The following is a 13,637-nucleotide window of genomic DNA, read 5'->3' as shown; positions in this document are numbered from 1 at the left end:
TGGAGTTATACCAAGTCGAAGCTTGGTCATTAAAAATTAGCAAATCGATTAATTATGATAAAGGAAGGTTCTAGCATCACGTCTTGACGCCAGTATCGTCACACCCAATCCCCTTCTTCGTGATATGGAATATTGTGTCTTGGGCCAGGATCTCTTCCCAAACTGACCGTAGCTGGAGCCTGATATGGTGGTGTCTCTTGATCGAGGTCACCGCTATCATCATGCGGTGGAAGCCAGTTCGCCCCGGTATACACAGTGTCTTCGACGCTCTCCACCGAGTCAACGCCCATACGCCGGCCATGTTTTCCGGTCAGAGCGCCGTAAAAGCATCTCCGCCCCAATTCCCCAACTTTCTTCTTTCTATCCATCGAAGACAGCTGCGATAGACCTTCAAAGTCATCCAACATTTGGCTTTCGTTGATGTAATACATTGCGCCGGCAATGCTCCGGGGATCGACTGGCATCTCGGGCCACTTGATGAATAAACTTGCCCCCACAGCCACGATCATCAGCGCCAAGATCGTCAGACTGATAATTGAGCAGATTTTGTGGGAATTGAGCGTCTGAGTTAGGTTGTACGGTACATTGGCCAACAGCATCGGAAGAAATTCGGCTGTTATGGACATGAAAGCTGCCAGCATCAGCGCTATGTCGCCATTGATAATCGCGGCGTAAATGCCGTAAAATCCATTCGTGGGGCGTGTAAAAAGGATGGATGATTCTGGTCGTTGCGAACGCCGGCCCAAGTGATAATACGGACTGACAATAGCAATACCTGCAATCTGTATTAGTCAGGCTCCTCGATCCTGGCTGATGCTGGGATCGGGGCTACTCACTCATGAAAATTGATTCCCAGCAGAAAATAATAATGACACCCAATGCAGCAAGGAAGAAACGGAGTCCGAATGTTTGACTGTCCATGAAGTCTTTGAAATAAGTACGAAGACCAAGCGTAACATGATAGTAAAGTATGATGATGAACAAAGCAAGCAAAAAGCATACGAACACAATACGCCACCAGTTCGTAAGCGCGATGAAAGGGTTTGGTTTCCGGTCATTGTTCGCACTGTCGTGTGGATGTTTGATAATTCTCGACTCATCATCGGTCGATAGCGCTCCTGACCCTGCCGATTGCAAGTTGTCGGCCGATTCGTCATAGTAGATGAAGCCATATTCGTCTCGACCGTGTCTATTCTTAAAGAAACCCAGCATGTAGTTCTTGTCTGCCATTGTTCTTTCGTTAGCTTTGAATTTGACGTGATGTGGCCGAATTTCTGCGTTCAGAGAAAGTGACGATATCCCCCCGATGCTCCAAGGATTTGCGTGAAGTCCAGTCTTCCAGCTGCGAAGGAGGTACAGGAGAACCAGCAGAAGAGCGACGATGAGAACGAGCAATGCGATCAAGATATAGGATGATTTTGGGGAGACGCCTAGCTGAATGCCGCAGCCGTCGATGGCGGTGATTTTGCATTTGCCATGTAGTTTCATCCCAATCGCCTCAGTTGCCAAGGGTGCCAGGAGAGACGATGACCATACCATCAGTGTCGTGATGAAAGGGACCGAATGACCTTGCCTGAGAACCTTGAAAGGAGCCAAAAACCCATTCCAGCCTTCGAACTGAATGGTCATGCTATTCTTCCCGAGTGCACCTCCTTCTTGAGATAATGCGTGGAAAGGCTGATATAACTTCGCGTTGAGGTCAATAATTCGGAGAGGAATTGCAATCATGACGGCCAGAATCACCGGAAGGAACTTGCCGAGGAAGTAATCGCCATCGGTGAAGGCGAACTTCTCGACTTTGGTTATGACGGTATCGGGTTTGCTCGTCGACCCTGGATGGGAAACTGAGGTGAATACCGCCGTGGAGGGGCCAATAGTGGACACTCGTGTACTAGGCTTCGGAGTGGATGTGATCGTACTGAGCTTGCCCGATATTGAAGTGACGAATGTGGTGGGGCTTGGAGTTGATATGACCGTGCTCAAAGAGCCTCCGATCGTCGTGATCACTGTAAACGATAAAGGTGTGCTCCCAGTCGGCGTCGTCACCATCGCGATTGTGGTTGGCGTTCCTCCAATTACAGAAGTAAACTCCCTCGGAGCCGGTGTTCTAGTTGTCAAAGTCTCCTTACCATCAATGGTTGTCCTGATGATCTCTGGGGCGTCGGTGGTTGTGAAGACGCCAGTACTGCCGCCGATTTGGGACACAAGAGTCAAAGACACCGGCTTGAAGCCTGCGGCGTTTGTAGACTGAATCAGCACCACCGTAGGCTTTCCAGAGATGGTCGTCTGGACTGCAAACAGGCCTACATCCAGAGACGGAGTGACTGTGACTACCATCTGCGTCTCTTCGCCCCCTATCCTCGTCTCGACCGTCTCCGCAGGTGGCGTATAAACGCCAGTGAAAACACCTCCAGCATTGGTCACCAAAACCTGAGGTTTCCCCGTTTCCACAACTGTCACAACCTTCCCGTCAAACACACTGGTGATGAGTTGTGTGACTGGGTTAGGCTGCTCGCTCTGCTGGCCTCGCGACCCTCCAGGAATGGTAACAACTTTGGTAATTTCGGTTGTTCCTACGGATACGTACACTACCCCCGCCGCAGTCGAGGTAGCTACACTTGCAATAGTCGTCGGCACGGCAGAAACAACAACAGAGCTGTAGGTGCTGACCCTTGCCGGCGATGTGAACTGGGCCGTTGAGGTTATGGTCGCCTCTCCCACTTCATTTGTGACTTCGACGATTGTCGAGGCTGGTGCAGCCGAGGTTGAGGTTGTCACACGACCAATTGTCTTGGTTGTCGTCTGGTAGTAGGTTGTTTTGTCGTCGCTGATAACATCTGTTTGGGTGGTTTGCACAGGTATTGTCGTGGTCATAACCACGTTGCTACTTGCCAAGGTTCTCGTGACCGACCTCTGCGTCGCAGTTGTGATCACTCGTGTATACGTGTTCTCGCCAGTACTTCCGGGAATTGTTGTTTCAACAGTCGTCGAATAGCTCCACAGAGTACTGCCTACGATGGATGTTGTGTACTGGAAAGTAGATCCAGGTCTTGTGACTGTAGAAGTGAACTCGGACTTGATGATGGAAAACACCTTGTCGTTTCCGATGGGCTCCAACGATGATGAGCTTGAAGATGATGCGGCACTAGTGACAGGAGCTTTGGGATGGTTCGAACCGCCAGAGGAGGAAATCAAGCTGGCTTCTTTGCCGCTTACTGTCGAATCCGTTATGTCTTTAATCTTGTCTGAACTTTCCGGTCTTCTGGTTGTTAACGGTGAAGACAGAATAGAGTCAACTTCTTTACTCTGAACATCGTTAAATCTCGTAGTGCCTGGTGATGGTGACGATGTTGGCCCTGAAGTTGGATTATGTTCTTTACTCTGAACATCATTAGATCTCAAAGTGCCTGGTGATGATGATGATGTTGCCACTGAATTTGGATCATCTGTAGCCGTAGTAGTCCCGGTAGGAAGTTCGTCAGATGGCGCAGATGAGGGCGGACTGGAGACGGTCGGGCTCTGTGCCTCACTTCCTGATGCCGAGGTGGTGGTGGTTGTGACTTGTGCCTTCTCTTGTCGACCAGTGGGAGATTGTTCTTGCTGCGTTGATACTACAAAAGCTACAATAGATGCTTTTTCTGACGACGATATAGTAACAGGAGCCGCTGAAGTTGACTTCGAAGCAGGAGATCTCCCAGGCCCAGAAGTCGTCGGGAGATCGGCATTACTAGTTTGGATGATCGTCGACAGCTGTATACCAGAAGACGGACCAGAGTCTGAAGACAATAGGTCCTGTGCTGAACCACTTGGACTTGAGGACTTCTCGCTGATAGAACTGGACTCCTGCCGTGAATCCAGGTAATGGCGCGGCTCAATAACTGCTGTGCTGTCTGAATTTGGCATCGTATTCTGAGCATATATCACCAACCCCACCAAGATGGAGAGGACGAGAATCATGCATACGATGAAAGGCCATTGCAGTGGTTTCGGTCGATAGTCTGGACGCGTCGGTATTGGAGGTGGACGATTCTTCTTGCCTAGCTCATCGTGGTACTCGTCGATGTCCTCAGTAGCTTGCAGATTATACTGCGTTTGCGAGTCAAAAGTGGGCTGTATCGCTGGTGGGTGTTGATGCATGTTTGCTACTAGCCTGTATCACGGCATGATTAATCGTTGAACACCTGTTGAGTCGAGGTCTTGTTTCTCGCTGGTTGATATTCTTATTCAGACCAGAAGGAGACGTCAACGATTGTCCACATGCAGCTTTCGAATAATTCAGAATAGGCCTGGTCATGAAAACAGAGTTCGCCGAGCCAGGAATTCGCCAATGTACAACATGAAGAAAGCCCTGAGTCCTTGGGTCGCGCACACCAAAGCAAAGCCACCATCTTGTTGTGGTGGCTTTGAGACATCCAGGCAGCTGTAGCAGCTCAGCTCCGCGAGTGGTCCATCGTCTTTCTGGTGCACTACTGTACCAGCCTCATCTAGTGCCAGTGAGGCCGCTTGACCGCTTGCAGTCTGCATCAACAGCATTTCATGGGCGAAGGTTGAAGCCAATGATCATGTGTGGTTGTCCTGGAAGGCGCCCGCTACCCTGAGCTGAAGTCCGGTGCTAGTCACATTCCGGACTGGTGAGTACCGGTAAGTATATGCGGGCTGAGCCATGGCAATTCTGGTTGGGAAGGCTGATTCGCTCCAAGGTCAGGGAGCACGAAGGACCTAAAACATGGCTTTTCTTTCTGTGGTATTTTGCCATTTCTCATGTACTAATGCCGAGAATGCTTTGATGCGTTTGGTAACATTCGATGAAGTAGGTACTTAATGTAGGCTCAATCGACGATTTCCATGGTCTAACTTGCAGGTCTGACAGCCGTAGAAAACAACTTGTCGAGAGGCGATTTCGAAGCACGTTGGGCGCAGCATTGACTCGGTGGGTCGGCAGCATGGGACTATCTAGATTCGCTCAGACACGCCAAAGCATTGAGGGTGGCTAGGGACACTAGGCTGTATTGCCGGGGCTCCACGTACGTAGGGCTGAATGCCGCAGAAGTCGGGATTGTGCTACAACGAGTTAGGACTCCTAATCTAGCCTCGCATTTCCGGTAGTTGAGGCTGTGAAGACGATGCTTCGGAGGGCGAGACATCTCTACCGAATGGCTGACATACTCTTTGAGACCGGCCCGTGGCCGAGACCAAAGCTATTGCACTGAGAAATACCTCCCAGAGGTAGATCATGTTGTTTCTAAGTCATGTATCTTGGACTAATTACGGCGACATAGTACCACAATATCTCCATGGTACCACTAGCATGAAGGTCGAAGAGGCATGGCGATAGTCGGTCGGAGCATACTAGATGGAGTTCGCCAAGGCACATTTGTATTGCTAACATCCTACAAGGTGGCTTTTGTTATTGAAATTACTGAAGGCAGGCGGCTATTTGCTGATCTGAATGGTAAATGTACACAAGTCTTTACAATTCCTCGCCAAGCCAATTAGTATCATTCTCCTTCTCATCGACGTACTCGGAGAGTCTCTCCTTCAAGTCCTCGACTTCAATCTCGCCGTCGACGTAATCGACCTTGTGCTTGTGAGGAGGAATGGGGACGCGGCCGGGGACGTGAATGACACCGTTCTTGGCGATTCCATCGGCGACGACAATGGGGATGTAGCCGTTAAGCTTGACCTTGGTCCAGCCGCCCCAGGTGGCGACATCGACGGCGATGTTCTTGCCCAGCAAAGTGGGAAGATCAACGTGGTAGTGCTCCATGGTGTTGACATCCTTCTTGTCATCGGGGCGGTACAGCGCGTCGCTATACAGAGTCGCATTGCCGACGATCTGGTACTTGAGCAATGCTCTAAGGTACTTGAGACCGAGGTCGGTGTTGAACAGGAACGCATTTGCCTTGGGTCCAAGGCGAGCGAAAGCGTTGTTGGAAGGGGCGAAAACGGTGGTGCCGGTGGACTTGACGCCGTGAATATACTTGACGAAGTCGGTCTTCTCGTATGCGAGCAACAGCGTGGAGAATTGACTGGGGAGAAGGGTGAGCTCTCGGCCGACCATGGGTGGCGGGATGATCAGGCTATTGACAGCGTGAATAATTCCATTCTTGGCGCGCTATAGATGGCAAGTCAGATTTGTAGGATTGATGAACCATGGGGACTTTGAGTGCTCACAATGTTGACGGCAACGACCTTGGCGTAAAAGTTGATGCGCACGCCACCGAGGCCGACGCTGGTGCGAAGACGCTGGGGCTTGTCGCCGAGGAACTTCTCATTGAGCAGCGTGGGGAGAGTGTGGGTACGAAGGACCCTCTTCGCATCGTAGTCACCAATACCAACGTGGTACTTCAAGATGGCTTCAATAACCTCCTTGCTCGGCTTCTTGTGCTTGGGCAGATGCTCGAAGGCGCGGTTCGTCGGCACGAAAAGTGTGTGATTCGCCTCTGTGCTCTTCAAAACATTGACAATGTCCTCATATTCGTTGACGAGCTTGGCAAACTCGGTCGTGTGCTCGCTCTTCGAAATGAGCTCGTATATAGTTTTATCGGAAACCTTGGGTTCATTAAAAATCTCCTCCTCGAAAAGGTGGTCGAATTTGTTCTCGACTGTCTCTTCGAATGAGTGTAGTGCACCCTCAATGTGTGCGGACAAGGAATCGATGCCATCTTCCACAGTGCTCACGATGGAGTCCTTGGAGGGGACGCGGTCCCACCAGGAACCTCGATTAGCGTGGTCATCGTTCTTGATGGCCGCTTGCTCGAAGATCTTAGGATCGGGAAGGATAAATGCGTTGGCAACGGCCACGCATGAGAGGGCTGCAACAGCTTTCATGTTGGATTGATTTTCCAGATAAGAATGCTACCTTAGTTCTGGAAAAAGGTTGATAAGGGAGAAGGAAATGTCAGAAAGCGACTATGCCGGGGGAAATGCAGATAAGGAACCTTTTGTTCGACTCTTCGGCACCGGAAGGCGAACACCACGCACTTTGCGTACGCGGAATGGCTGTAGGCAGAGACACTAGGGACGACGCCAACAGCTAGAGGTCCAATGGTAAGCTGACGTCAACGGGATCGGACAACAGCAGCGAAGTGAAACTCTCCCCCGCCCATCCCACCCAATGGAACTCGAATCCCCGAACGAGCCGAAGGAACGACCAGACGGTGGGAACTCGTTCCATGCGGGAACAAATAGCAGCTCAAGCTGTCGCCACGGCCTCAAGCACCATCAGTTCTCTTCTAGAACTTCACCTCATCATCGACTTGTCGCATAATGAATGAGGTGATTTGGGTGTGGGAGCTCGCAAGCTATGCAGAGTTATGCAAAACTAAAATCGAGCTAAGTCGGTGTGTACGAGCTTGAGCTATGGACAAAGCTAACAGAAAGCCACACAACCACTACAGCTCTCAGCTACATCCAATGCGTCATTCATCCCACCTATGAAACCGCTTTCATCCTCAAGGCCATCGGGCTCTCGGGGTTTACGGGTCTCCATCCATCGGCCTGATTTCTGCCCGCCTCCGACCATGCACGGCCCCACTCCGCTACTCCGCTGTCTCTAGGCTAATGCTTCCCGGATCACCTCCGGCCGGGTTCTAGGCGAGTATTGTTACCGGATTCCGAAGATATTGTAACAAAATAACCATTGGATACGTATACATATCTCTGAAGCTTCTGTTTACCGGCCTAACCTCAACTCACGATTCGGTGCCGACACGCAGAAGTCAAGCAAAGCCTGCACCATTGACTTCTTGGCTGCATTTCCCCACAAACAAGAAACAGCAGTTCATGTTTGACAATACGATGAGAGCTGAGAAGTTTCGGTGCCAAGGTGACACCGAAAAGGGCAAGACATAACGCTCATTCTCACATGGAACGTTCATCGGGACTACGAACGAGCAAACGGCTGTGTGGGATGACCAATCTTATCTGGTGTATATTTGACTTTCGCAATCTGCTGCAGTCTGGAGATGACTTGCCCCGGCATCTCAAAGACTTACTTTGTTCTTCAATTCCGGTTCCGGAATTTCCAAACTACGGCTCGGAAACCCGAGGATGCTTGATTTGACAGGTGATAGTCACACATCTGAAAGGTCGTGTTCAACTGCTCCGCGGAGCAGCAACAGAGGCAGTGACGGGGCCGGAGTACCTTAAGTCCTGGTTATGGTGCACAAGGCACTGTGGTATTAGCGTGGATTACATCTTGTACCTGAACTATGGTACATGTGGCTATCTGGGCTGACAAAGAAAATTGCCCGGATTTGGGAGATAAGTTTCGAAACGTTTGGCGAACTTGCGAGCCCCTCCAAGAAACAAAACTATAAATATGCCCCTCAATGCCAGCTTGATGGCTTCGAAAGGTACATGTATCAACTTATTGTGCATCACTTCTTCAATCCCAATGGGTTGCCTGATGCAAATTTTTCAAGTCGCGAATACTTGTCGTTCAGGACATTCTGGATGTGCTGCTCCACCCGCGGGAAGATATCCTTATGGGCGGTAGGGCTCATCCAGGCGTCCAAGTGGCCGCGGTTCTGGAACACCTGCCTCTCATAGCAGACGCCGCCGTTAGCCTCTGTGAGGAGAGTGAAGGATGTGTCGGTGTTCTCGGGCGCGTACACCTCGTCCTCGGATCCAGAGAAGAGGAAAATGGGCAGACCCTTGAGGCGGGCGATGTTTTGCGGTGTGACGAGGCTCTCGTTCTGCGAGTCCGTGACTACTTCGTGGGTGCCTTGGTACATCAAGTGGTTCAAGTTCGCCATTGAGGCACCACCAACAAAGTTCTCTAATTGTGAGTGAGTGGCCTCGTTGAGTCCCTTGTGTGACCAGAGCCTGGAAAATGTTAATCACAGAGGAGGTTGAAAAGGGCTGGGATATACTAACCGGCCGAAAGCAAGAGAGCTGCGATGGCAGACAACGGAGTTACAGATCTCATTGCGGTGACCGACGGGGTAGAAGCGAAGCAACTGGTTGATAGCCTGCTGGATGTATCCATCGCGAGGTGTGCTGGTGCAGTCAAACCACTTGCCCTGGATGAGGTTGTAGATGTTGGCCATGGAGATGGGGAGGCTAGCCTTTAGGTTGTTGACCTTGGGGAACTTGGGGTTCATGAACACCTGGGACGCGGTGACACCGCTAAGCCATTGCCGAGGGATGCTTCCGTCAAGCAAGCCTGAAGCGAGAGCAATAGACCCAGCGCAGTGTGCTACGACATATGTCGGTGACGAGGGGCCGCTACCGTCCAGCCTATCAATGATGGCATGCCTCTTGCGAATCTTCCTGAGAGCCGCCTGGATATCACGGCGCGCGTCGTACGTGGTCCAGTTCTGTTGAGCAACAATAGTCTTGCCGACGCGGTGTACCATGGAGTACACGCGGTACCCCTTAGCCCGGAAGTAGTTCACCGCATTCTTCTCAATGGTGGGCAAAGCAAAGATCTGGTGGTCGACAGCAGCACCAGGGATGAACAAAAGAATCGGCGCCCTGCTTGCGTCGCCACCGATAGTCTGCGGCTCCCACATGTAGAGCTTGGTCTTAACGCGGTCGTTGGCCTCAACTGTGATCTCTTCCGACCAGGGTGTGGGGTTCTGGTAGCTGTTGAAAGGTAGGCTGGGCCAGATTTGAGGGATGAAAGGTGTGAGGAAGGCTCCTGCTGCCTTGGCAGTGAAGTATCCGAGGAAGTTGGCGGTTGAAGAAACCTTGGCGTAGAGGCTAGATCCGGTTGCTTCCATGGTTGTGCATTCTTGAAGGAAGGCCGTGGGGCGGATATGGATGACGCCCTTACCGCGAACCTCTTCGTGAATGGGTTGGTCATGCTCGTCAACCTCAGTAATAGTGCAATAGAGAGTGGTCGTGGCCTTCCAGAGGTTGAGGGGGTTGAATACGACGTCCGAGTTAACAACCTTGTAGCCGTTGAAATGCAACTTCTTGCCATCCTTTTGTGAGATCAGGAAGTTGTAAGTCAGGTTGGTGGTATCAGGCGATCTCGGGTCGTCGTTAAACAAGTTGAACTTGCCACCCTGAACCATAGACGTACCACCAAGAGCGGGGCACGTAAAGGTACCGGTTAGATTGGCCTCGTGTTCCTTGTCGTGGACGACTAAATGTACTTCTGTAAGCGCTGGAAAGTCCTCGCAAGTATAGATGAAGACTTACGGCTGTGAGTGTTCCATGACCTGGCGCTGAGGAAGAAACGGGCATATTCGCCCCGGCTTTTAGCAGTCAAGGTAGCCCTTTGGAAATCTAATGTCTTGGAATCCTCTCCAAAGTGGATCCATCCGTCCATGGTCTCGGTGAAGGCGATACCAGGAGTCATGTCATCTCTGGCTGTGTTGATGATTTCTTGCACTCTGGCCACAGGCGGGTGTTCGCCCTCGAAGGGGTCATGTGCCGGCTTCCCAAATAGGTTTAGAGAGCCTGGGGTTGTTCAGCACAAGTCAGACAGATTGAACCTTGGATTGAGGAACCAAAGATACTTACCGTTCTTTGTCTTAAGATCGACTTTAATATGGAAGTCATCCGCGATCTTCTCAACAGATCTCTCTGCGAGGGCTGTAATTGTCGCGAAAGGATTGACACCAAGAGCCGCAGGAACAATGGTTCCATCGCAAACGACCAAGCCCTCATGGACCTCACCTTCAGTGCCCTTGAACAGCTGGCCTTTGTGGTTCACGCCACCGCTGGCGCCAGTTCCGTCGCTGCTGATACGAGCACCACCACTAGCCAGATATTAGCCAGCATTTCAACTTGTAAAAAACATTTCATCTTACATGGCATGGACAGTGATCTCCTTCTCGCCAAATGCGGCATAGAATGGACTGTCGACGTAGATTCCGCCGATCAGGTTGGTCAGCTTGGCCAAGTAGCCCGCCAGCTTCTTGGCTCTGTGCGACTTGCCAACACCAGAGAAGTTGATGAGGGGTCTGTCCTTGTCAAGCTGCATGGTTGCTTGACTACCTGAAATGACCTAATTAGACCAGTTACTGCGAAATGCGGTCAGAAAGACTTACTGTCGTGGGACATGATGAGATAGCACTGCGTCTTCTCGGTGCTTCCATCGGGGAAATAGGGACCGAAGAAGCGGCTGCCAACGGCTGCAGTTACATGGCCGACTGCACCCTTAATGGAGATGTTATCAGGGAACACTCTGCCGGGCAAATATGTGAGCATTGCCTGGTAGAAGGGCGCGAGGGCGGCAGGAATAGCACCCTCCTCAACGACGAAGCCATCAAGTGGGTTGTCCAGGCCCTTCCGGCAGTCGATAATACCGGTGATACACGGTCCGACGGGACGGTTTGGAGGAGGGTCTTCGCGTCCCATGCCGTTGACATACTCGCTAGTGTTGTAGCTTTACGATGGAATTAGTAGACTGCACTCTCGAAGAAGGCATCTTCCACCTACCCGAATGCAAGGATATCACCATTGCCACTCATGCCGTGTCCGACATCCGGGCTCATGTCCAAGCCAAACTGTTTGCTGCGGAGCAGGATCTCGGTAGTTCCGATGCTACCAGCGCCGAAGAAAACCAGCTCTTTGGCATGAACCCACATCAGATCCTCGTAAAAGAGGTCCTTAAAATTGGCGCGCTTTCCACCGTGCCATGCAAAGTGCACGATGTAACCCTCGCGATCCTTCGCCTTGGTGACATAACGGACCTCACACTGACAGAACATTTCGGTACCCCAGTTCCAGGCGTCACTGAGATAGTTTACCAGCGTTGTAGACTTGCTGCCGTCGTTGAGACCGGTAGTGTCTTGGCCACTGAGCGTAGAGGCTCGCATGTAGACACCGGTGCTGTTCTCGCCATCCTCGAAGCGGGTGGTCTGGGGTACACGGTCGAACTTCTCGCTCCAACCCATGAGCTTGGCCTGCTTCTCGAGTGTCTCCAGCTTGTGTAGCTTGGGGAAATCCTTTGGGTACTTCTTAGGCTCCAAGACACCGGCGGCGCGCTTGTAATCTGTGTTGCAGAAAGTTAGCGTCTTTACGAAGTTTCTGTATGACAGGGAGGCTAAAAGTCACATTTCTTCAATTCTCCTGCATCTATCTCCTTGGGCCAAATAGGCAGGTTGAGAACCCCTTCGTCTGCTTCGAGGAAGACGTTGGCGTTGAGCAAACTTGTGCCGCCCAAGCCATTGCCGACGAAGGCGTTTTGACCATCTCCAACAATGAGATGGTAAAGGCCAGTCGGATCACCACCGGTGCCCAACTTTCCAAGAGCACCGAGAAGACCATCCGTCGCCGCGTTCGTAGTGTGAAGCTCCTTCACGGCTGGGATGATCTCGGAAGGGAACTCTCCGGGCCACTTCTCCTTACCGCGCTCGAGCAAGCAAACCTTCTTGTTGCCACGCGCCATGCGGCTGGCGGCGACGGCGCCACCATATCCGGAGCCGATGACAACAACGTCATAAGACGGGCGGATCAGCTCAACGGGGCGGGAGATACGCGGGTATGCGCCAGTCACAGGGTCGAATGTGTCGCCGGCCTGACGGTATCCCTCGCGGGGCTCCGTGGCTGGATAGGGGGTGTCGAAGGACTCTGTGTAGTCAGGCTCGATTCGACCGTTGGACTCGCCGTTGAGACCGTTAGTCTGTTGATGGTCGTAACCGTTGAGCTCCGCTGTGCCCTCCATCACGATTTTGTTCTTAGTAGTAGCTTCTTGTCGTCAAAGAGCGCTAAGGACTTCCAAGTGCCGCTCTTCTAAATGACAGAAGGAAGAGTCGGATACCTTACGTATACACTCGATCTTCCTGGCCGTCTGGTGGATGATGGCTTAGTCTTATAAGGTCAAGCGCCGGCAAGTATCTACGGTCCGCAGCGGCTCCCCCAGACGGACAAGGTCAGTCAACGCATTCCTATCGACGACAGCCTGTGTGCAAAACTTCCTCTCAACGGTAGACAGGGTCCTCGCGACTTTCACATGCTTTCCTGACATTCAAAATGTTGACTGCTTCATCTTCCCATGATATGACCGGATCCTGATAGTCTCACTCGGCTGCGACGGAAGAATGTTCGCAATCATCCGAGAGACACTTCGTTGTGGTTGTTGATGGGGTAACTAGCCTTATGCCTCCATGTGGTTGGAGTAGGAATTGTCGTTGAGGGTGTAAACAATTACACAACGTCTCTCAATGTGGCTTGCTTGAATATGTTTTTGCAAGACACTCATCAGAGGTGGCATGTGCTTGCTGAAGGCAAAAGTAAGCCGAGCGACAACTTCATCGAGCATGTAAACCAGTCGAGAACCCCAATTCTATCGGTGAAAGTCTCAAAGGTTGAGGACTGGTAGCTCTTGAAATTGAGTCGTGGCGATTGGAGGTTGGGCACTTATGTTCACTAAATCTGAAAGACGACGTTGAATTCAGAATGATTAGGTGTTTGCCGCTGGCTTTTTGCGAGAGTTCTGCGAACTTGCATTTCCTAACGGGCGCTGAGACTATTTGCACACTAGTTCAATACCACCACATGCAGGGCAATCTCCACCGGGAGGGCGCAGCCGTGATAGGGCATACCGGCAGAAGATCGCATTTCAACGAGGGCTCTGCTTTTCGATTCATGCTAGTCAAGCTAGTCAAGCTAGTCCCCAGTGTGATGTGACTGTAGCCCAAAAGGTCTGATGATTGGTCGGCTTCCCACCAGGAGTC

At 51.5% G+C, this 13,637-nt stretch overlaps 3 protein-coding genes across 3 annotated transcripts; all 3 read right to left on the bottom strand.

Moving 5' to 3' along the window:
* Nucleotides 1-98: 98 nt before the first annotated feature.
* CTAM01_14188 (uncharacterized protein) lies at nucleotides 99-4,137 on the bottom strand (the record flags this gene model as incomplete). Its single annotated transcript, XM_060530189.1, has 2 exons — nucleotides 99-775; nucleotides 837-4,137. The coding sequence occupies 2 exons, from the start codon at nucleotides 4,135-4,137 to the stop codon at nucleotides 99-101; spliced, it is 3,978 nt and encodes a 1,325-aa protein (XP_060375246.1).
* Nucleotides 4,138-5,470: 1,333 nt separating this feature from the next.
* On the bottom strand, nucleotides 5,471-6,831 carry CTAM01_14187 (fasciclin domain-containing protein; the record flags this gene model as incomplete). The annotated part of the gene is made up of 2 exons (XM_060530188.1): nucleotides 5,471-6,115; nucleotides 6,175-6,831. The coding sequence occupies 2 exons, from the start codon at nucleotides 6,829-6,831 to the stop codon at nucleotides 5,471-5,473; spliced, it is 1,302 nt and encodes a 433-aa protein (XP_060375245.1).
* A 1,550-nt stretch (nucleotides 6,832-8,381) lies between these two features.
* Nucleotides 8,382-12,625, bottom strand: CTAM01_14186 (glucose-methanol-choline oxidoreductase; the record flags this gene model as incomplete). Its single annotated transcript, XM_060530187.1, has 8 exons — nucleotides 8,382-8,829; nucleotides 8,881-10,096; nucleotides 10,153-10,413; nucleotides 10,477-10,715; nucleotides 10,767-10,953; nucleotides 11,007-11,344; nucleotides 11,398-11,953; nucleotides 12,016-12,625. The coding sequence occupies 8 exons, from the start codon at nucleotides 12,623-12,625 to the stop codon at nucleotides 8,382-8,384; spliced, it is 3,855 nt and encodes a 1,284-aa protein (XP_060375244.1).
* Between the last annotated feature and the right edge of the window lie 1,012 nt (nucleotides 12,626-13,637).

The sequence above is a fragment of the Colletotrichum tamarilloi genome, assembly GCF_030869305.1.
Source record: "Colletotrichum tamarilloi strain Tom-12 chromosome Unknown Scaffold_115.1, whole genome shotgun sequence".
Classification (NCBI taxonomy): domain Eukaryota; kingdom Fungi; phylum Ascomycota; class Sordariomycetes; order Glomerellales; family Glomerellaceae; genus Colletotrichum; species Colletotrichum tamarilloi.
This window is presented reverse-complemented; position numbering and strand designations above follow the sequence as displayed.